Source organism: Erythrolamprus reginae, chromosome Z (genome assembly GCF_031021105.1).
Source record: "Erythrolamprus reginae isolate rEryReg1 chromosome Z, rEryReg1.hap1, whole genome shotgun sequence".
Lineage (NCBI taxonomy): Eukaryota > Metazoa > Chordata > Lepidosauria > Squamata > Dipsadidae > Erythrolamprus > Erythrolamprus reginae.
The window spans coordinates 126,157,038-126,177,723 of NC_091963.1; the positions used below are offsets into that span (position 1 = coordinate 126,157,038).

The 20,686-nt window shown below is 40.5% G+C and overlaps 1 protein-coding gene across 1 annotated transcript; it reads left to right on the forward strand.

The window, feature by feature from the left end:
- Positions 1-474: 474 nt before the first annotated feature.
- LOC139154100 (vomeronasal type-2 receptor 26-like) lies at positions 475-19,483 on the forward strand. Its single transcript, XM_070728530.1, has 6 exons — positions 475-686; positions 1,374-1,662; positions 3,628-4,476; positions 7,858-8,082; positions 9,486-9,612; positions 18,582-19,483. The coding sequence occupies exons 1-6, from the start codon at positions 475-477 to the stop codon at positions 19,481-19,483; spliced, it is 2,604 nt and encodes an 867-aa protein (XP_070584631.1).
- Positions 19,484-20,686: the final 1,203 nt, after the last annotated feature.

Genomic DNA, 20,686 nt, shown 5'->3' on the forward strand with positions numbered 1-20,686 from the left:
TGTTTATATGTTCTATATAACATAACATCCCCATTCCAGAAAACCCTTTTTTCTTCTGCCATGTTCTATTCATTTCTATCACACTGGCTCATTCAAAGTTGTCACACCCATTGTTGATCTGTTAACCTGCTACCTGAGATGCCTACAGGTGAGAAAACAGATTCTTCAGATACTATCCTACCATTTATAATTACCATAAATACTGTTATTAATTCTGTCTGGTGCTGAAATCTTTATTGAAAACCTATAAGCAAAAAGGACTCAGAACTTATGAATATCATCAATATTTCCTGTCTGTACTGATCTATAGGTTGCCTCTAAACACAGATTAAGTCCTCTCAAGTTTATTTCTGATGATGTGAATTCATGGTTTCAGAATATTTGTCTGTAGTGTGATGGTGGCTTGTAAAGCCAATCATACTAGTATATTTTTAACCAATTTGTAGACAAATTCTATTCTAGATATTTGTCACAATGACCATGGCCATTTTCCTCTTGCTTATATCTCTTACGATTTCAAAAAGCAACATGAGAAACTGCAATATTGGTGATCCTCGCCCTATTTCTCACAACTATTTCCAACCTGGTGATCTCATCATTGGTGGCATTACTTCTCTTATGTTCGTGCCTATAGAACTAGAAAACCTCAAGGAAGACCCCCATTTTTCATTTATTGATGAAGTCATGTAAGTGTTCCCCACATCACTGTGAGGTGCAATTGATATTAGATTATACTTATATTTGGGATAATGCTACATATACCAGAATTGGCTGCATTAAAAAAAATCTTTTATCTACGTCAAATGATTCAGTCTTGATTAATTTCCCAGGTTTTTTTAAAAAAAGAATTAACAAATAATGCTTCAATATACTAATTGAAGAGTAGAGGATCCTGATATTATGTGACAGAAATCTTGACCTTAACTGAACTTATTTTTAGCAGAGTAAAAAAGAAAAGGATTTTAAAAATTAGAGCATTTTTATAATTGCAACTATGATTTTCTTTAAAATCAATTCTAAAAGTTCCCCACTTATAGAATTGGTATTATTTTCCTCAATAAATTGAGAAATTTGTTCTTCCTACAATAGGACTACTAATAAAATATTATACTTTCACGATTAATGACTGCTGTGATTTTTTCAGATTAGAGAAACTTCAAATCTTTGTTAAAATTAAAAATCATTTAAGACACTGCAATGTTTGTGTTTCCTGTTCAAAAATTATGCAAACCTAAATCAAATGTAACACTTGCCATACAATGTATGTTATAGAAATTATTGCTTTCAAAACCAAAATATTAGGATATACCATATATTTATTGCAATGTTTTGTGATAATAAGCTTCTTTTACTATGTACAATTATTATTCCAGTGTCCAGACTAAGTTTTATCAGCATATTTTGGCTTTAATATTTGCTGTGGAAGAGATAAATGAAAACCCTCAGATCTTGCCCAATGTCACCTTGGGCATCAATATTTTTGATAGTTATGGTAGAAGATGGATTTATCATGCTACAATGGAACTTTTTTCACCCCTGAGGAGAATGGTGCCCAATTATGAATGTGGAATCCAAAACAACTTGGTCTCAGTCATTGGAGCTCTTTATCCTGAAATCTCTATTGACATGGCAGATATCTTGAGGATCTACAAATTTCCACAGGTACGTTGTATGGTGAAATGTGAGATCTTATGAAGTCATCTAGATTTTTATGAACCTTTTACACACATACACATACATATCTCTATATATTAAAAATATGCATGTCTGTACTTGATATTTACTTTGTTTACATTAATTAGTAAAGTATACGAAGAAAGAGAATGACTTAAAAATGTGGTTACTGAATGTGATGTTATTGGATGATTTTAAGGCTTTTATTGAAGGATGGTTAGAAGAGTGCCCCAAAGAAATTAGGGGAAAGGACAGTTGCTTAACACAATAATTTTTATGACAACCCCAAATTATTTTGACCTGGAATACTTTACATTGAAGGAACAAGAGAAGATTATTAAATCACATCAAAGAATATGCTGTTCAACCAAGACAAGCTATAGTGTTAATTTCTGATTCAATAATGCAAGACTTCTAAGTTTCCTGTCTCCATGGGAAGAGGCTAAGATCTACTCTTGATGATGATTTCCAATGAAAAACAAATTAAACTTTTATTTATCAATTGATTGATCAATCTATCAATTGATAGATTAATCAACTAAACTTTTATCTATATATCAATTGATCAATAACTGTATTATTTTTTTTAAAATCCTGGAAAACATTATTCTGAAAAACAAAATGAAACAACTTGAAATTAAAGTTTTTTCATTAAAATATAGCATGTGCACACCAAAAATCTGTCCACTGATGAATATAAAAAGCTGCTTATACGAGGCTGCTAAAATAACTTCTGAAAGACTGTAAAATGTATTTATTTATTTATTTATTTAGAAACATAGAAGATTGATGGCAGAATAAGACCTCATGATCCATCTAGTCTGCCCTTATATTATTTCCTGTATTTTATCTTAGGATGTTATCCCAGGCATATTTAAATTCAGTTACTGTGAATTTACCAACTATGTCTGTGGGAAGTTTGTTTCAAGCATTTACTACTCTTTCAATAAAATAATATTTTCTCACGTTACTTCTAATCATTCCCCCAACTAACCTCAGATTGTGCCCCCTTGTTCTTGTGTTCACTTTCCTATTAAAAACACCTCTCCTGAACCTTATTTAACCCTGTAACATATTTAAATGTTTTAATCATGTCCCTCCTTTCACTTCTGACCTTCAGACTATACAGACTGAGTTCATTAAGTCTTTCCTGACAACTTTTATGCTTAAGACCTTCCACCATTTTTGTAGCCCATGTTTGGACCCGTTCAATTTTATCAATATCTTTTTATAGGTGAGGTCTCCAGAACTGAACACAGTATTCCAAATGTGGTCTCAGCAGCGCTCTATACAGTGGGATCACAATCTCCCTCTTCCTGCTTGTTATACCTCTAGTTTATGCAGCCAAGCATTCTATTTGCTTTCCCTATTGCCTGACTGCACTGTTCACCCATTTTGAGACTGTCAGAAATCACTACCCCTAAATCCTTTTCTTCTGAAGTTTTTGCTAGCACAGAACTGCAAATACAATACTCAGATTCAGGATTCTTTTTGCCCAAGTGCATTATTTTACATTTGGAAACATTAAACTGCAGTTTCCATTGCTTTGATCTCTTATCTAGTAAAGCAAAATCATTTGCCATATTACAGACGCCTCCAGGAATATCAATCCTATTGCACACTTTAGGGTCATCAGCAAATAGGCAAACCTTCCCTACCAAACCTTCCCCTATGTCACTCACAAAGATATTAAAAAGAATATGATCCAGAACAGACCCTTGTGGCACACCGCTTGTAACCAGGCTCTGCTCATTTTATTTTATTTATACTTCATATTTTTAACCACATATCTTCCTCAGAGAGAGGCTCTGATTTATGTACAATAATTTGCTAGATGGTTGAGGATTCCTTCCCAAATTATAACAAATTTGATACAGTTGCTATTTTAACAAATATTTCTCAATTTCTTTCTCTTTCTCTAAGCTCCTTTTATTACTATTTTAAATCCTGTAGCTAATATATGGGTCACACCCAGAGATGCTGGATCAAAGTGAATCATTTTCCTTTTACCATATGATCCCAGAAGAAAATGAGATGTACCAAGGATTTGTTCAGCTGCTTTTGTATTTTAAATGGACCTGGGTTGGGCTATTGGTGAGGGAGGATGATGGTGGTAGATTTGTGCAGATGATCTTTTCAACTTTTCCTCTTCATGGCATTTGCATTGCCTTTTTAAAAATAATTAAACAAGTACATCTCAATAACTTATTGGATGAATTGGATTGGCTAATAGAAACATTTTATCTCACTATGAAAAGTAAAGCCAATGCAGTAATTGTCTATGAAACAACACTTCTACATCTGAGATTGTTGCTATATCTTCCTAAAATGGAAACATTGTCTATGGAAATAAAAGGTAAAGTGTGGGTCATACCCTCTCAAATGGATCTTGCAACAGTGATTTACCAAAGGACCTGGGATATTCAAGACATCCATGGTGCCCTATCCTTTTCAAGTTACTCCAATGAAATTCCAGGATTTCGGCAATTTGTTCAGGGAAGAGACCCTTTCTTGTCAAAAGAAGATGGTTTTATCAAAGATGTGTGGGTACATGCATTTGAATGTGTTTTTCCCAATGAGAAAAATGAGAAAAATTGTGACATTTGCACTCTAAAGGAGAAACTGGAGACGCTTCCTGGTGCTTTTTTTGAAATGAGGATGACTGGCCACAGTTATAATATATATAATGCTGTGTATGCTGTATGTCATGCTTTACATGCCATGCATATTGAACAAAAACACAACGGAGTGTGGGGGAAAAGAAGAAAACTGAATAGTCAGGACGACCAACAGCCATGGCAGGTATTAAATGCTTATTCCTTCTTCTCGTTCAATATGCAAATCTGCATGCATACACAATTTACTCTTTGATTCAAATCAAATATAACCAAAAAGATAAAGCAATAATACAATTCAAATGGGGGCATAAGTAAATATAGTTTACACAAACAATATCATTTTATACTTTTCTAGCCTTCAAACCCACCCAGCTTCCACCCAGATTCATGTACTGCTCCATGCATTACTTATTGATCTTCAGCTCCCCTTAGCTCTCTCTTTTTAAATATCTCATCAATTATCTCCACAAAAGTTTCTATATTCTTCTCATTCCATTCACTATTCTTAAAAAATACGTTCTGTAATTTAATTCTCATTTATTTTCAATTTGCCAAGTTATGTTTAATGTATCATTTTGTTCTGGAATTTAATCCATGTTCTTTCAACAACACTTTACTCTTTAGTACTGTTTTAGCATAACTGACCTGACATATAACATGGAAGGTGCTCTTATGCATAGTAAGTATATATATTTTTAATAAATGTTCAGACTATGTCTATTTTATAAATGTTCAGACTATGTCTAGTATGTGTTCTTATATCTAGTATGTGTTCCTAGCAACACGTTAATGTTTTATATTTTATAATCGTATTTGTTTGTTTGTTTGTTTGCTTGCTTGCTTGCTTGCTTGTTTAAATTTCTGTGCTGTCCAACTCTCAAGGGATTCAGGGAAGCTCACAATAAAAACAGATACAGAATAATATAAAAAATGTTTCACTCTAAAATAGCCACAACCACCCAAACACACATGGGCCATAGCCTTACTGGGATTTGAACACGCAGCCTCTGCCTTGTAAGGCAGTGGCCTTAGCCTCTAGACTACAAGCTCTCCTCCTTATCAGCTTGTACCAGGGAAGGATTGTGTATGATTTTTTTGTCAGTCACCCTGGTGTACCCAAATATGGGAGGAGCATACAGCTTCCTTTTTTCCTTTCAGCAAATCTCAATAAGGGTACGCTGCCTGACGAGAGCAAATAAGCTTGAAATAGATCTATACTAGTCTTCCTTCCTTTTTATTATCAGCAAAAATATGTTACACTTATAGATGATAGTTGTCGGCTTTGGAATATGAAAGTTTATCTGCTTTGGAATATGGCCCCTGGTGGGGCTGAGAGGCAAAAAAGAAGCTGTATGCTCCTCCCATATTTGGGTATAGAGTGGCACATATATATATTAACAAATATTAACTCTTAACAAATCATCAGGTAAATGGTATAGAAATTGAATTGAATTATATGGAATTTTATTGAATTCCATAATTTTATGGAATTACATGGTAACAAATTATGGGAAATCTATAATGCTTGCCAAGGAGCAGAAACATAAGAACAAAAAGATTTAAAAAATAAAATAAAATAAAATAAAATGTATTGCTTAACAAATAGAACCTTCAATCCAGAGAATGGAAATAATCATCTTGGGGTAATCAACCAGCCCAACTTATGTTGTGAGAAATTGTATAAATTTATTCTTTTGGTCTCTGAAACTAGCTATCCTGTGGGTGGATGATAAACCACAGTTATATAAAGAAGCTAAATCAGGATTTTTATGACAATAGATTATTGGGTTTCTAATGAATTCAGCGACTCTTTTCTAGTCAGGAATGATGTGGGAAGTACGGACTATTCTTGATATATCACTTCAGTCACTTTATTTTTTTAATCCAGGACATCTTAATTAAAGAGAGAAATATAATATTTAAAATTAGTAGAATAATTAAGGCTATATTTGGGGGAACACCCCCTCCAATTCTTGCTGTTCTGGTGAGCAAAAGATTTGTTACTGATAATATTTCCAGTGTTGCCCAAAGTGCACCTGACTACTGAGGGCTTCATTTTAACAATTACCCTTTGTTAAAAGGGCAGTATAAATGAACATTTATTTATTTATTATTTATTAAGAAGGCTTCTTCCAAGATATTTTTGCCTCTTGTTAAGAACCATTCTCTGCTTAAGAACCTGAGCCTGGAAAAAATTCCCAGGAAATTTGAGATTGGCATGAAGGCCCAGCCAATTTCCTGCCATTCCCCCTTTAATCACGGCCAGTTCAGACTTTTCTGGGCTGCCAGAGGAGCCTTTTGGTAGTGCTTAAGGGGGCTTTGGAAGTCCAGAGCAAACAAAGCATTTTCCTTTTTCTGGGCACTTGGAGAGGAAATAAACCTCTGCCAGCGCCCAGAGAAAAGAAATGCTTCCTTTGCTCTGGGCAGCCCAGAGCGAACGGAGCATTTTCCAGCCCAGAACGAATGGAGCACTTGGAGAAGGAATAAATCACTTTGCTGTGGTGACTCCCTCATGCTGCCTTCCATACACCTGGTGCAAGGTTGCCTCCTAGAGCATCTGGGCGCAGAATGGCAAAAGGGAGGGCTTTGCCCCAGCCTGATCAACTCGGCTTCAGCCAAACTAAGGAGTCACCACAGTGAAGAAAGGGTGCCGGCTACAAAGCGAGCAAGTGAGAGGAGAGGGGAGCCCTTCAGCATGGGAAGAAAGAGGAAGCAGGTAGAAACAGCAGTCGCCACCACCACCTTTCAGTCAAAGGAACAGGAGGTTCCCCGCCTCTCGCCCGCTTAGGTTTCCCTCTCTGGCATAGTATATGGGAGGCAGCCTCGTGCTGGATAAATGGGAGGCGCATGCTCCTCCTTGCCACCTCAGAGTCCCTCTTTTTTTAAAAAAAGCCTTAAAGTTTTGGATTTTTTTTATTCCTCCCACCTTACCTTCTTCTTTCAGCAGTGACTGTCCTCCTCCTCCTCTTCTTCCTCCTCCTTCTCCCACCCAAATTCCAAGCTTCTATTTCTTTCCTTATGGGTTTGCACACATTATTTGCTTTTACATTGATTCCTATGGGGAAAATTGCTTCTACTTACAAACTTTTCTACTTAAGAACCTGGCCACGGAACAAATTAAGTTCTTAAGTAGAGGTACCACTGTATTCTATTGTTTTAGCATTGCAAAATTATTGAACTCTTATTGGTTCTGTTTTCTTATCTATATATGCATATTCAATGACATTCTGCTCCATCAGTTTTTGAAAAATTTCAATAATAGTAATGGGATAGGGATTTGAAAACACATGTGGGGCAGGCTTTTGTTTTGATATCTATAAAAATTTAATTGTTAAAATTATTGCTATGATTATGAATGACATGGCATACAAGAAAGAGTTTCTCTGCTGGAGAATGAGAAAGCTTTTTCAGTGAGTCTCAGAGTTATACACTGAAGTGATACATCAAATGTTCAAAGTAAATATGGTATCTGCAAATAGAACATTGCAGCACTTGATGTAAAAATAATGTATTAATTACTGACCATATAGGGTTTTTTTCCATTTTTGTATTCAATGATATTCAGATCCACCAATTCCTGAAAAGGGTCTCATTTAATAACAGTGCTGGAGATAGGATTCTGTTCAATCACAGAAGGGAATTAATAGTTGGATTTGATATTATAAACTGGGTCACATTCCCAAACCAATCTTTCCATCGACTGAAAGTGGGAAAATTGGATCCCTGGGATGAAAAGGAAAAATTCACTGTTCATGATGAAGTCATCACCTGGCACAGTATTTTCAACCAAGTAGGTTTTTTGCTTGCATAATGGGATGTTATCCAACAATAACTTAAGGTATTTAAATATCAATTTAAAATAAAGATTTTAAGGTTGTTGGGGGTTTTTGTGGCTCCAGCTATTTAAAATACCCTTCATAGAAAAGTATTTCAGGAATAAAGCATGCCGGTATCCAGTAAAAAGTTTAAAAGGGAAGACTAGTTGCTGATTTATTTGAAAAGCAATTAAATACTTAGCAGAAATAAATATAAGAAGTTGAAAAGAAGTTGAAAAGCTACCAAAATGAATTAAGTCAGATTCAATGATAAGTATGCTTGATGAATCCCCACATAATATTAGATTAGATTTGTATTCTCCAAATTGTCATTATTAAATATAGGAAAGAAATGTAAATTAAGATTTTTTAAAAAAGTGATGCTAAAAGAGATTGATAATGATTGAATAAAAATAATTATTTTAATCATTCTGCAGCAGCAATTGGCAATGAGATTATTTCTTCCATTTTTTAAAATATAAAAGAAACCATATCATCCTCCTGGAATGCCTGTTGGAATTGTGTGTTGGGGCATTGCTTTCTGAGTAATTCATTCCAGTTTATGGATGTGGTGAGTAGAGACAATCCTACTGGCTGCTTCCATAAATATGCCATCAGATTATTTAATTATTTGATTTCCATTATTTAAATTCTATATAAATTTTGATTGAAATATTATGATATTCTGATAACAGGTTTTCAGAAGCTTTAATTTATATTTGTTTCTCATGAAGGCCATATCCCACCATAATAATCATTTTCATCCTGTAAAAACTTCATATTTAATCTGGCAAGGAAAGAAAAGATTAAATGTTTCCTCTTTTAAATGTGTCCATCCAGATTTTTGGTTTCACACCAGTTGCAAACCTTAGACAAGAGAAGAAACTGTGATCTGAAAATTCTGTTGCAAAGCAAAATCTGGATCTACAAATAGTTTAGGATGGTAGTTCAATCCTGGATCAGGCTCATGGGACCAAGCTGTCACTGCATTTTCATTTAAAATTGTGATTTCTTTTGAGAATGCTCTTTTTTAAGCTCATCTTCACCTAAATACTACTCTCTATTTTAAATGTCTTCATTATATGCTAACCATTGCATTAGCTTATAAAATATGTAAAGTGACTAAAAAAAATATTTTAGCTATAAAGAGTATTTAGCATGATTCCAACTTAGAAGAAACAAGATTACATAATTTCTATTATTAGAAGAACAAAGGAAAAATCATTATTGAATATGCAAGTTTAATGACGATGTTGATGAAAAAAAAAATTCTCACAATTGGAATACTATTTTTTTAAATATCAATTAATCATGATATTTTAATTCTTTTATTTAAAAAAAGTGATTGAATGCTAACTTTATTTCACCTTTCGGGCAGACACTACCTGTTTCTGTGTGTACGGAGAGCTGCCTTCCTGGTTATTTCAAGAAAAAACAAGAAGGGAAGCCATTTTGTTGCTATGATTGTTTCCGATGCCCCAAAGAGAAAATTTCAAGAGAGAAGGGTAAGAGGCATTGTGTCAAAAATTCATCTTAACATTGTGAAACCACACCAGAATTTAATCTATACTAGGTTATTAATTTATTTGGACTTTACATTGAATCCAGTTTTGGTCACCAAAATATAATATGTTGAGACTCTAGAAGTCTCAACAGAAGGGACCGCCTTCTGCTGCACGAATTCCAGCGACCAATTAGGTCCCACAGAGTTGCCCTTCTCGGGGGCCCATCGACAAAACAATGTTGTCTGGCGGGACCCAGGGGAAGAGCCTTCTCTGTGGTGGCCCCAACCCTCTGGAATCAACTCCCCACGGAGATTAGGACTGCCCCCACCCTCCTTGCGTTTTGCAAACTGTTAAAAACCCACCTCTGCCGCCAGGCATGGGGAAATTGATTCCCCTGGCCATTTTGTTTTATGTATGGTTTTCGTTTGGGATGTATGACTATTTTTATACTAAGGGTTTTAACTGTTATTTTTAACTATTGGATTTGTACTGTGCTTTACTGTTGTGCATCATGCCAAGTCTCCAGAAAGGGGCAGCATACAAATCTAATAAATAAATAAATAAACAAACAAACAAATAAATAAATAAATAAATAAATGTGCACACAAGAGTAACAAAGATGATTAGGGAGCTGGAGTCTAAAACATATCAAGAATGGCTTCAGGAACTGGATATATCTAACTTGATGACAAGCAATACATATGACATGATAGAATATTATTTGCTGGCCAAGTATGATTGGATACACAAGGAATTTGTCTCTTGGTGCCTAAGCGCTCCGTGATAGCAGTATTCCAATCTCTAAGAGACTGCCACAGAGATGAGATGGTCAACCTATTCTCAAAAGCACTTGAATGGAGAATAAGAAGCAATGGATGGAAACTAATAAAGAAAAGAAGATATAAGGATATAAGAAGAAAATTTGTGGCAGAATAAATAATTAATTGATAATTAATCACTGAAATGGTTTGCTGTCAGAAATTGTGGGTGCTCCAACACAAGATTTTAAAGAAGAGACTTTAACTGAACTCCTAAAAACCGGGTCCACTCCTACTAAGCCCAAACCTTCTCAGCCAATTAGGTGGACAATGGAATGCCAAAAGACTTTTGAAGGCCTAAAAAGACTTTTTGCAAAGGAACCAATCCTGCAACATCCGGACCCAACAAGAAAGTTTGTGATTCAGTCAGATGCCAGCGATGTAGCAGTAGCGGCTGTGTTGCTACAAGAGAATGGCGAAGGACAGCTGTTGCCATGTGCATACATTTCCCAAAAGCTGAACCCCATCGAAAGGAGATGGGCCATATGGGAGAAGGAATCTTTTGCTATTCGAGTGGCATTGGAGGTGTGGAGACATTTCTTAGAGGGTGGACCAATTCCTTTCGAGGTGTGGACTGATCATAAAAACCTCGAGGCATTAAAAAAAAACCAAAAGCTTTTCCTAGGCAAGTACGATGTGCTCAATACTTCAAATGATTCGACTTCACACTGAAGCACATCCCGGCCAGGAAGAATCTTGTTGCGGATGCCTTGTCGTGCAAACCCCAGTATAACAGCCAAAGAGAAGAAGAAATCCACCCAAACATCCCATGTTCCCCTTCATCTTCGGAACCTAATGAGAAAGTTGCTCCTGTCCACACTTGAGGCCAGATGAGGAGACAATCATCATCCAAAGACAAGGAGTGGGAAACCAGATTGAAGTCTGCCTTAACGACTGACCAGTGGTTCAACAACCACAAGGAAATCCTGACACTGAGGGAAGGTTTGGCTTCGAAGGGAGCCAAGGTTTAGGTTTAGGTTTATTGGATTTATATGCCGCCCCTCTCTGCAAACTCGGGGCGGCTCACAACAATAATAAAAAACAGTACAGTACACAATACCAAATCCAATGCCCACCCATCCAGTTACAATTTAAATTAATAATCTCATTAAAAACAGTATATATAAAAAACAGGCACACAGTCAATCAATCAACAAAACAACATGGGCAAGGGGGAGGTGTTTTAGTTCCCCCATGCCTGACGGCAAAGGTGGGTCTTAAGGAGTTTACGAAAGGCAGGGAGGGTGGGGGCAATCCTAATCTCAGGGGGGACATGGTTCCAGAGGGTCGGGGCCCCACAGAGAAGGCTCTTCCCCTGGGTCCCGCCAGATGACATTGTTTAGTCGACGGGACCCGGAGAAGGCCAACTCTGTGGGACCTAACCGGTCGCTGGGATTCGTGCGGCAGGAGGCGGTCCCGAAGATATTCTGGTCTGGTGCCATGAAGGGCTTTATAGGTCATAACCAACACTTTGAATTGTGACCGGAAACTGATCTGCATCCAATGCAGACTGCGGAGTGTTGGAGTGATATGGGCATACTTGGAGAAGCCCATAATTGCTCTCGCAGCTGCATTCTGCACGATCTGAAGTTTCTGAACACTTTTCAAAGGTAGACCCATGTAGAGAGCGTTACAGTAGTCGAACCTTGAGGTGATGAGGGCATGAGTGACTGTGAGCAATGACTCCCAGTCCAGATAGGGCCACAACTGGGCAAATGCCCCCCTCGCCACAGCTGAAAGATGTTTCTCTAATGTGAGCTGTGGATTGAGGAGGATGCCCTTCTCTGAGGGGGTCAATAATTCCCCCCCAAGGGTGATGGATGGATAGAGGGAATTGTCCTTGGGAGGCAAAACCCACAGCCACTTCGTCTTATCAGGGTTGAGTTTGAGTTTGTTGACACCCATCCAGGCCCCAACAGCCTCCAGGCACCGGCACATCACTTCCACTGCTTCGTTGACTGGACATGGGGTGGAGATGTACAACTGGGTATCATCGGCATATTGATGATACCTCACCCTTGGATGATCTCACCCAGCGGTTTCATGTAGATATTAAATAGCAGGGGGGAGAGGACCGACCCCTGAGGCACCCCACAAGGGAGAAACCTCGGGGTCGACCTCTGACCCCCCACTAACACCGACTGCGACCGACCGGAGAGGTAGGAGGAGAACCACTGAAGAACAGTGCCTCCCACTCCCAACCCCTCCAGCCGGCGCAGAAGGATACCATGGTCGATGGTATCGAAAGCCGCTGAGAGGTCAAGGAGCACCAGGACAGAGGACAAGCCTCTGTCCCGGGCCTGCCAGAGATCAGCCATCAATGCGACCAAAGCAGTTTCCGTGCTGTAGCCGGGCCTGAATCCAGACTGCTGAGGACCTAGATAATCGGCTTCATCCAAGGACCGCTGGAGTTGAAGTGCCACCACCTTCTCGACAACCTTCCCCATGAAGGGAAGGTTGGAGACTGGACGGTAGTTATTAAGCACGGCTGGGTCCAGGGAAGGCTTCTTGAGGAGGGGGCGCACAACCGCCTCCTTATAAAGTGGCGGAAAGGACCCCCTCCCCAAGGAGGCGTTGACAATCTCCTGGACCCAGCTCCGTGTCACCCCTCGACTGGCCAAAACCAGCCAAGAGGGACACGGATCCAGTAAACAGGTGGCGGAACTCACAGCTCCAATGGCCTTGTCCACTTCATCAGGTGTCACCAAGTCAAACTCCTCCCAGACAGATGGACAAAGACGTTTAGCCCCAGTCACCTCGACTGACTCATTGTCAGTCGACTCTGTTTCACAATTGGAGTCGAGGTCCGCTCGGATCCGGGCGATTTTATCAGCGAAAAACGTGTTAAAATCCTCGGCACTACTCTGCAAGGGCTCCCCAACTCCCCTCTGATTAAGAAGGGAGCGGGTTACCCTAAACAGAGCGGCCGGGCGGGATTCCGCTGATGCAATCAAGGCGGCATGATACGCACATCTTGCTGCCTTGAGCGCCACTTTGTAAGTCTTAATATGAGCTCTTACAAGTGTTCGATCGGATTCGGACTTACTCTTCCTCCATCGCTTCTCCAGACGTCTCTTCTGGCGCTTCAACACCCGGAGCTCCTCATTGAACCATGGAGCTCTACGGGGTCTAGTGCCGCGGAGAGGTCGCAACGGCGCAATCCGGTCAAGAGCCTCCCCTGCAGCCTTGTTCCAGGCCTCAGCAAGAGACTCTGCCGAACTGTGGACAAGTGTATCTGGAATAACCCCAAGCGCCATCTGGAATCCTTCTGGATCCATCAGGCATCTGGGGCGGAACCTCCTAATTGGTTCCGTCTCCCTGCGGGGAAGGATTGGAGCCAGGAAGTTAAGCCGCAGTAGGAAATGATCTGACCACGACAAAGGCAGCACTTCTAAACCCCTTAATCTCAGATCATTACTCAGTTGCTCAGAGAGGAATATCATATCGGGTGCGTGCCCACCCTCGTGAGTCGGACCCTGAACTATTTGAGTCAGGTCCATGGCTGTCATGGTGGCCATGAACTCCTGTGCCAGTCCAGAGGAACCACCGAGCGACGCCAGATTGAAGTCCCCCAGGACGATAAGTCCGGGGAACTCCACTGCCAGCCCGGCCACCTCCTCGAGCAGCACAGGCAGGGCTGTTGACACGCAGCTGGGAGGCAGGTACGTGAGTAACAAGCCCACCTGAACCCCTAAGTCCAACTTCACCAGGAGGGACTCGCAACCCGCAACCTCTGGAGCAATGAGCCTACACAGGCCAAGACTCTCCCTGGCTATAATAGCCACTCCTCCCCCCCTTCCCTGGGGTCGAGGTTGGTGCCATACCCGAAACCCAGCTGGGCAAATTTCAGAGAGAGGAACTCCTCCCTCCGGGCCCAGCCAGGTTTCGGTCACACAAGCCAGGTCGGCCTCCTCATCCAGGATCAGATCCCAGATGAGGAGAGCTTTATTTACCACCGACCTGGCATTGAGTAGCAACAACTTGAGCCCAGGGCCAGAATTACACTCATCACCAGTGCTTTGAGTTAAGCTCATGGAGCCTGAAGAAGGGATCGCTACTAAGCAGCGATTCCTCCTTCCCCTGGAACGGCTAGCTCCATGGCTTCCGCCATACCTGCCTCTCCCCAGCAAGACTGGGATATTTTGACCCTCTGCCACCCCAGAGATAAGTGTCCCCTCCCCTCCTGCCCCTCCAGCGTCAGGTGTGCCAAAAATTCCATTCATGTCATATTCATTCATTCCATACATATTATAATCCCTCCCACCCACTCCATTCCATCTATCACTCCCCTCCCATTCATTTTCATTCACAGTATTCCATTCATTCCAATAATTACTAAAATAGTCCCATTCATTCATGCCATCACTACCATCCTCCCATACACTTAAAAATCCCCACAATAATTTAATTAAAAAGAGTTAATATATAAATATAAGTAATAAAAATAAAAATATAGGTAGAAGATATTTCAACTGGTCAGTTAATTAATCAATTAAGCCAAGTTCATATAGATATCATCCAGTCTAAAAAGGTGAGTCCGAGGGATGTATGATGTTATTAGTAGGACAAACAGTCCTGAGTATAAACTCTGTCCTCTGTCCTCCCAGGTTTTCTCTTTGCCACTGTCGTTGTTATCAGCTTTCTCACCTCCACGACACCCCCGGTCTCTCATGGGTCGCCCCAAATGTCTACCAGTACCTCTGCTGTTATTTGAGAGGTATCTCTGTATCTCCTGGTCTTCAGTTATAGCATCCAGCAGCCACAAGGTTTTCATACTGTCAATTTCAATCTGGCCTGTCAGCCTGTGAATAGAAATTCTCCAATGGAGTCATGACTCCAGACTTGGGGGTCACTTCAGGTTCCTGAAAACATTGCACCTAGTGCGAAGACAATTCTGGTGGCCTAGGATGCGAGCAGAAGTTGAAGATTATGTGAAAAGTTGTGCCACCTGTGCCACCAGGAAACATAGGCCTGGTAAACCCTCAGGGTTGTTACAGCAAGTCGCCAACCCTAGCAGGGCTTGGGAGGAGATAGCCATGGATTTTATTGTAGAACTCCCTGAGAGCAAGGGAAACACCATTATTTGGACTGTTATCGATTTGTTCTCCAAACAAGCTCATTTCATCACTTGTTCAGGATTGCCCACAGCCAGACATCTGACTAAGTTATTCTTAAAACACATTTACAGATTGCATGGTGTTCCCCATAGGATTATATCAGATCGAGGGGTCCAATTCACCACCAAGTTCTGGAGAGAATTTGTCCGTACCATTGGTTCCACCCAAGGATTTTGTTCCCATCCTGGAACTACCTATTGAACCTCCTTCGTCCATCACGTTGGCGGAGTGGATGGAGAAACTGAAGAGAGGATGGGAGGACACCAAGAAGGCGCTAACAGAGGCTGCAAAAGCTTACAAGAATCAAGCGGACAAACACCGATCTCCTCAACCCCCTTTTAAAGTGGGCGATAAAGTTTTTCTGTCAACAAAATACATCCGGCTAAGGCTGCCTAGCAAAAAACTAGGCCCAAAATTTTTAGGCCCTTTCCCAATTGTGAAACTAGTCAACCCAGTCACGGTGCAGCTCGCATTGCCTAGAATCCTAGGAAGGATTCACCCCGTATTTCACTGCAGCCTGCTAAAGCCTGCGATAGGGTCCAACATTAGGCCATGTGCACAGCCACCTTCTCCCCCCTAGTGATTCAGGGGGAGACTCACTACGAAGTAAAAAAAAAATTAGATTCCCACATTTTCCGAGGAAAACTGCAGTACCTGATTCATTGGAAAGGGTATCCCCAGTCGGAAGCAAACTGGGTTAAGAGCCGGGATGTCAAAGCCGATAGATTAATTAAACGGTTTCATGAAACTTACCCAACTAAACTGAAAGGTCTTAACTGATACTAATCCCTATGTGTTTATTCTTTGTGAAGGAGGGCCACCTGTCAGGCTGAAGTCTTCATGTGGAGTTAGAGAGTTCAGCCTGACACAACACAAGGGTGGATGGGAGGGGTAGTGAGTAGTCAGAGGGGAAAGTTACTAGACACAACCAAAGATTCCTTTCTCCAAGCCAAGGCCACCGTTTGTTCTGCCTCAACTGAAGAGAAGAGGAAGTTGATAAGCTCCTGCACACAGACTGGCTCTTGTGATGAACTTGTGGGTGTGGAGGATGTAAGATGAACCTTAACCTAGGTGGGATTTTGGGAAGTACTCAGAATCGGAATTACAACGGCGTAGCTAACATGGTTCTGTTAATAAATCAAGCTCTGATTGAGAGAAATGGACTGGGACTTGTTTTATTTCTCAGATGCTATTTAGAACGCTGACACTCTGTTTTACTTGTGAATATTAATATTCATATGGTTTTATTCTATTTTATTTATTTAGAAGGTTACATGCTCATCTGTCTTATATAAGATAATGCTTTCTGGCACAATGTAATATTAAATTAAAACCAAAAAAGAATAAATAAAGCATTAATCCCTTAACAACCCACATGTATTCCAACCACAGAGATCCAAGATCCATATACTTCCTAAATTAAAATATTAGCTAGGCTCAATGACAATCATGTAGCAAATTTTATGTCAGTTGAATAGAATAAACAAAAGGACAGAACACCATAATAACCACGAAACCCCTTTAAAAGAAGAAAAAGCATTGTCTGAACTGTCTCAGTCTAATCTTCTAAGTAAAAATGATCCTTAATTCCATTTGGTGAAAAGGGTATAGCTTACTAGAAGTCAAGAGATTTCTAGTACATTACACTAGTGCAAGATTTTCAGAACTGAAAGTCATGTAGAAAACCTTCCAAGACAAACTATTCCTTTCCTTAGATGCTTCCCCCACACTGGGTTTCCTATCCAATGGAATTTTTTTTAAAAATATGTTTTTAAAATGGACATTTTAAGTAGAGATTGATATGCATCTATTTCCCATACATCCAAATTTGAGAGCTGAGCCTCAGGAGATACATTGAGTTTCATAGCTCTTCCCCCCAACTTTATGGCAATTTGGCACAAAGCAATAGTAAAACAAGCATGAAGTTGCAGCTGACAACTATTCTAAATTCTCCTTACTAAGTCATTAATGGCACAGTAGAAAATAAAATACCAAATAGTAGCATAGAGTATCAAAGTAAATTGTAATATCATGACTATTTTACCATGTCCTGTTGTTCTTTGTATTATACTATCATTCTCATTCTTCAAAATAATTTGTTATGTATTTTTGTTGATATTGTATTTATATTTGGACTGTACAGTGATACCTCATCTTAGGAACCCCTCGTCATATGAACTTTTCAAGATATGAACCCGGGGTTTAAGATTTTTTGCCTCTTCTTCCGAATTATTTTTACCTTACAAACCCAAGCCGCCATTGCTGGGATGCCCCATCTCTGGACTTCCATTGCCAGCCAAAAGCTCCCTTTGCTGGGAAACCCCACCTCCAGACTTTCGTTGCCAGCGAAGCATCCATTTTTGCGCTGCTGGGATTTCCCTGAGACTCCCCTCCATGGGAAACCCCACCTCTGGACTTCCGTGTTTTTGAGATGCTGCAGAGGAATACCAGCAGCGCAAAAACAGGTGCTTTGCTGGCAACAGAAGTCCAGAGGTGGGGTTTCCCAGTGAGGGGAGCCTCAGCGAAATCGCAACATCACAAAACCACGGAAGTCTAGAGGTGGGGTTTCGAGGACTTCTGTGTTTTTGCAATGCTGTGATTTCGCTGAGGCTCCCCTCGTGGGGAAACCCCATGTCTGGACTTCCATTGCCAGTGAAGCACCCGTTTTTGTGCTGCTGGGATTCCATGCTGGGGTTCCCAGCAGCATCACAAAAACACGGATGTCCGGAGGTGGGGTTTCCCATGGAGGGGAGCCATCCCAGCTGTGCAAACATGGGTGCTTCAGCTGGCAAAAGGAGTGAATTTTTTGCTTGCATGCATTAATCTTTTTTCCATTGATTCCCATGGGAAACATTGTTTCGTCTTACGAACTTTTCACCTTACGAACCTCGTCCCGGAACCAATTAAATTCGTAAGACAAGGTATCACTGTATTTCTGTTTGGTTCTTTTTTTCTTTATTATATTACAAAGATAAAACAATAAATAGATGTGTATATATATTGATCAATGAAAAATTATATTCTTAAATTTCAGACATGCAGGATTGTTCTAAATGCCCAGAAGAACAGTATCCAAATAAGGACAAAAATTCATGTCTTCCCAAGAAAATATCTTTCTTATCCTATGAAGAACCAATGGGGATAACCTTAGTCACTCTGGCACTTTCTCTTTGTTTTGGCACTTTAGGAGTACTGGCAACTTTTTTGAAATATCACTATACTCCCATTGTCAAGGCCAATAACCGAAACCTCACTTATGTTCTACTCATCTCCCTTCTCTTATGCTTCCTTTGCTCATTTCAATTCCTTGTTGTGCCTGGCAATATAATATGTCTCCTCCGACAAATTACCTTTGGAATCATCTTCTCCGTGGCTGTGTCTTCTGTGCTGGCAAAAACTGTCACTGTGGTTCTTGCTTTCATGGCCACCAAGCCAGGATCCAGGCTGAAGAAATGGGTTGGAAGAGGCTTGGCCCCCTGCATTGTTCTTACTTGTTCCCTGATTCAGACAGGCATCTGTACAGTATGGCTCATCACATCTCCCCCTTTCCCTGAAATTGACACTCATTCAGAAATTGAAGAGATTTTACTACAATGCAATGAAGGTTCAGCTACCATGTTCTACTGTGTCCTGGGATACATGGGTTTCCTGGCAGCTGCCAGTTTCACAGTAGCTTTTTTCTCCAGGAAGCTCCCCAGCAGTTTCAATGAGGCCAAATGTCTCACATTCAGCACGTTGATCTTCTGCAGTGTATGGCTCTCCTTTGTTCCATCCTACCTGAGCACCAAAGGCAAATACATGGTGGCTGTGGAGGTTTTCTCCATTTTGACCTCAAGTGCTGGGTTTCTGATTTGTATATATTTTCCAAAGTGTTATGTAATCCTTATTAAACCAGAGTTAAATAATAGAGAACAACTTATTAAGCGAAAAAGATAATAATAAATGCACAAGATTACTTTTAATATTTCTCTCATTTATTATTCCTTGTTTGATATATGAATTATTTGTATCACTTATATTCATATCTCATGTATTATTTTGTGAGATAATAAATAAATGGAAAATGTGAAAACTGGAATTATTCTGTGATAAAAAATATGCTCATAATCTGTGAATCAGACTTCAATGCACTGGACAGGGAATAAAAACTCGAACACAAGAGCTGGATGAAAATGGGTCACTTTATTGATTATAGTAATAGACCTGCAGAGGGAGCTAAATGGGGTGGAATACCTGAACAGAACATACCTGGGCAACCAATGGGCAAACTCCTTGCTTGGTAAGAGTGAAGCGTGGCCTGCCTTCACCCAAACGGAACAGCCATGCACAGCGTGTGGGGGGGCTCACCTCCATGACCCAGAACCGGAAGTGACGTAGATGAGCCCCAAGCGCTCCTCCTTCCCACCACTCCATCTGTGGAGGAAGCATGAGTTGTGAGACGAAGGAGCCCATCATCTTTTTAAAGATGCCCAAGGGAGAACACACAGTTGCTACTGCCACCCTTTGCACCCTGTTTTTGCCACAGCTGGGGGTCAGATCTCTATCTTGGCCCCCCGCTCCCCCCCTAAGCCTGCACCATCTCCAGCTCCAGTAGGCCCCTCTGCAGGTCTGTCAAGAAGGTGTCATTGCCAACATCTGTCAAGTGTACCCCATCTGGATGGTAAAGATCAGGAATATGAATGCAAATGTCTGGCTGCCTAATTATGAATCCCACTTCGGCCAAAACTAATTTTCCAATTTCTTTGTTAACCTGGATCCTTTGTTTGTCAATTGCTCTTGGATGCTGTGCAAACCTCCAAACCTTGTGAGGCAGGATCCAAGACCACACTAGCCACATGTTGGGCCATCACTTCCTCATGACCCTAAGGTCCTCACTGACTTGGGCCACGAGCGCCAAGCCCTTCAGCAGTCCATGGTCGTTGCCATCCAAGTGCAACACCAACACACTAGGTCCAGCCCTTCCACAGCTCCAGCTTTTCAGCAGTGGGAGAAGTCCATCCCAACACAACCCTCTGCGTCCCAGACACTCCACCTTTGCATGGTGACTTAATGCCAACTGTGTTCCCCAATGGGATGTTGCAGCTCTTCTGCCAGCCCAGAAAATCATTCTGTGTCCACACATCAGTATTGTGGGCTGAC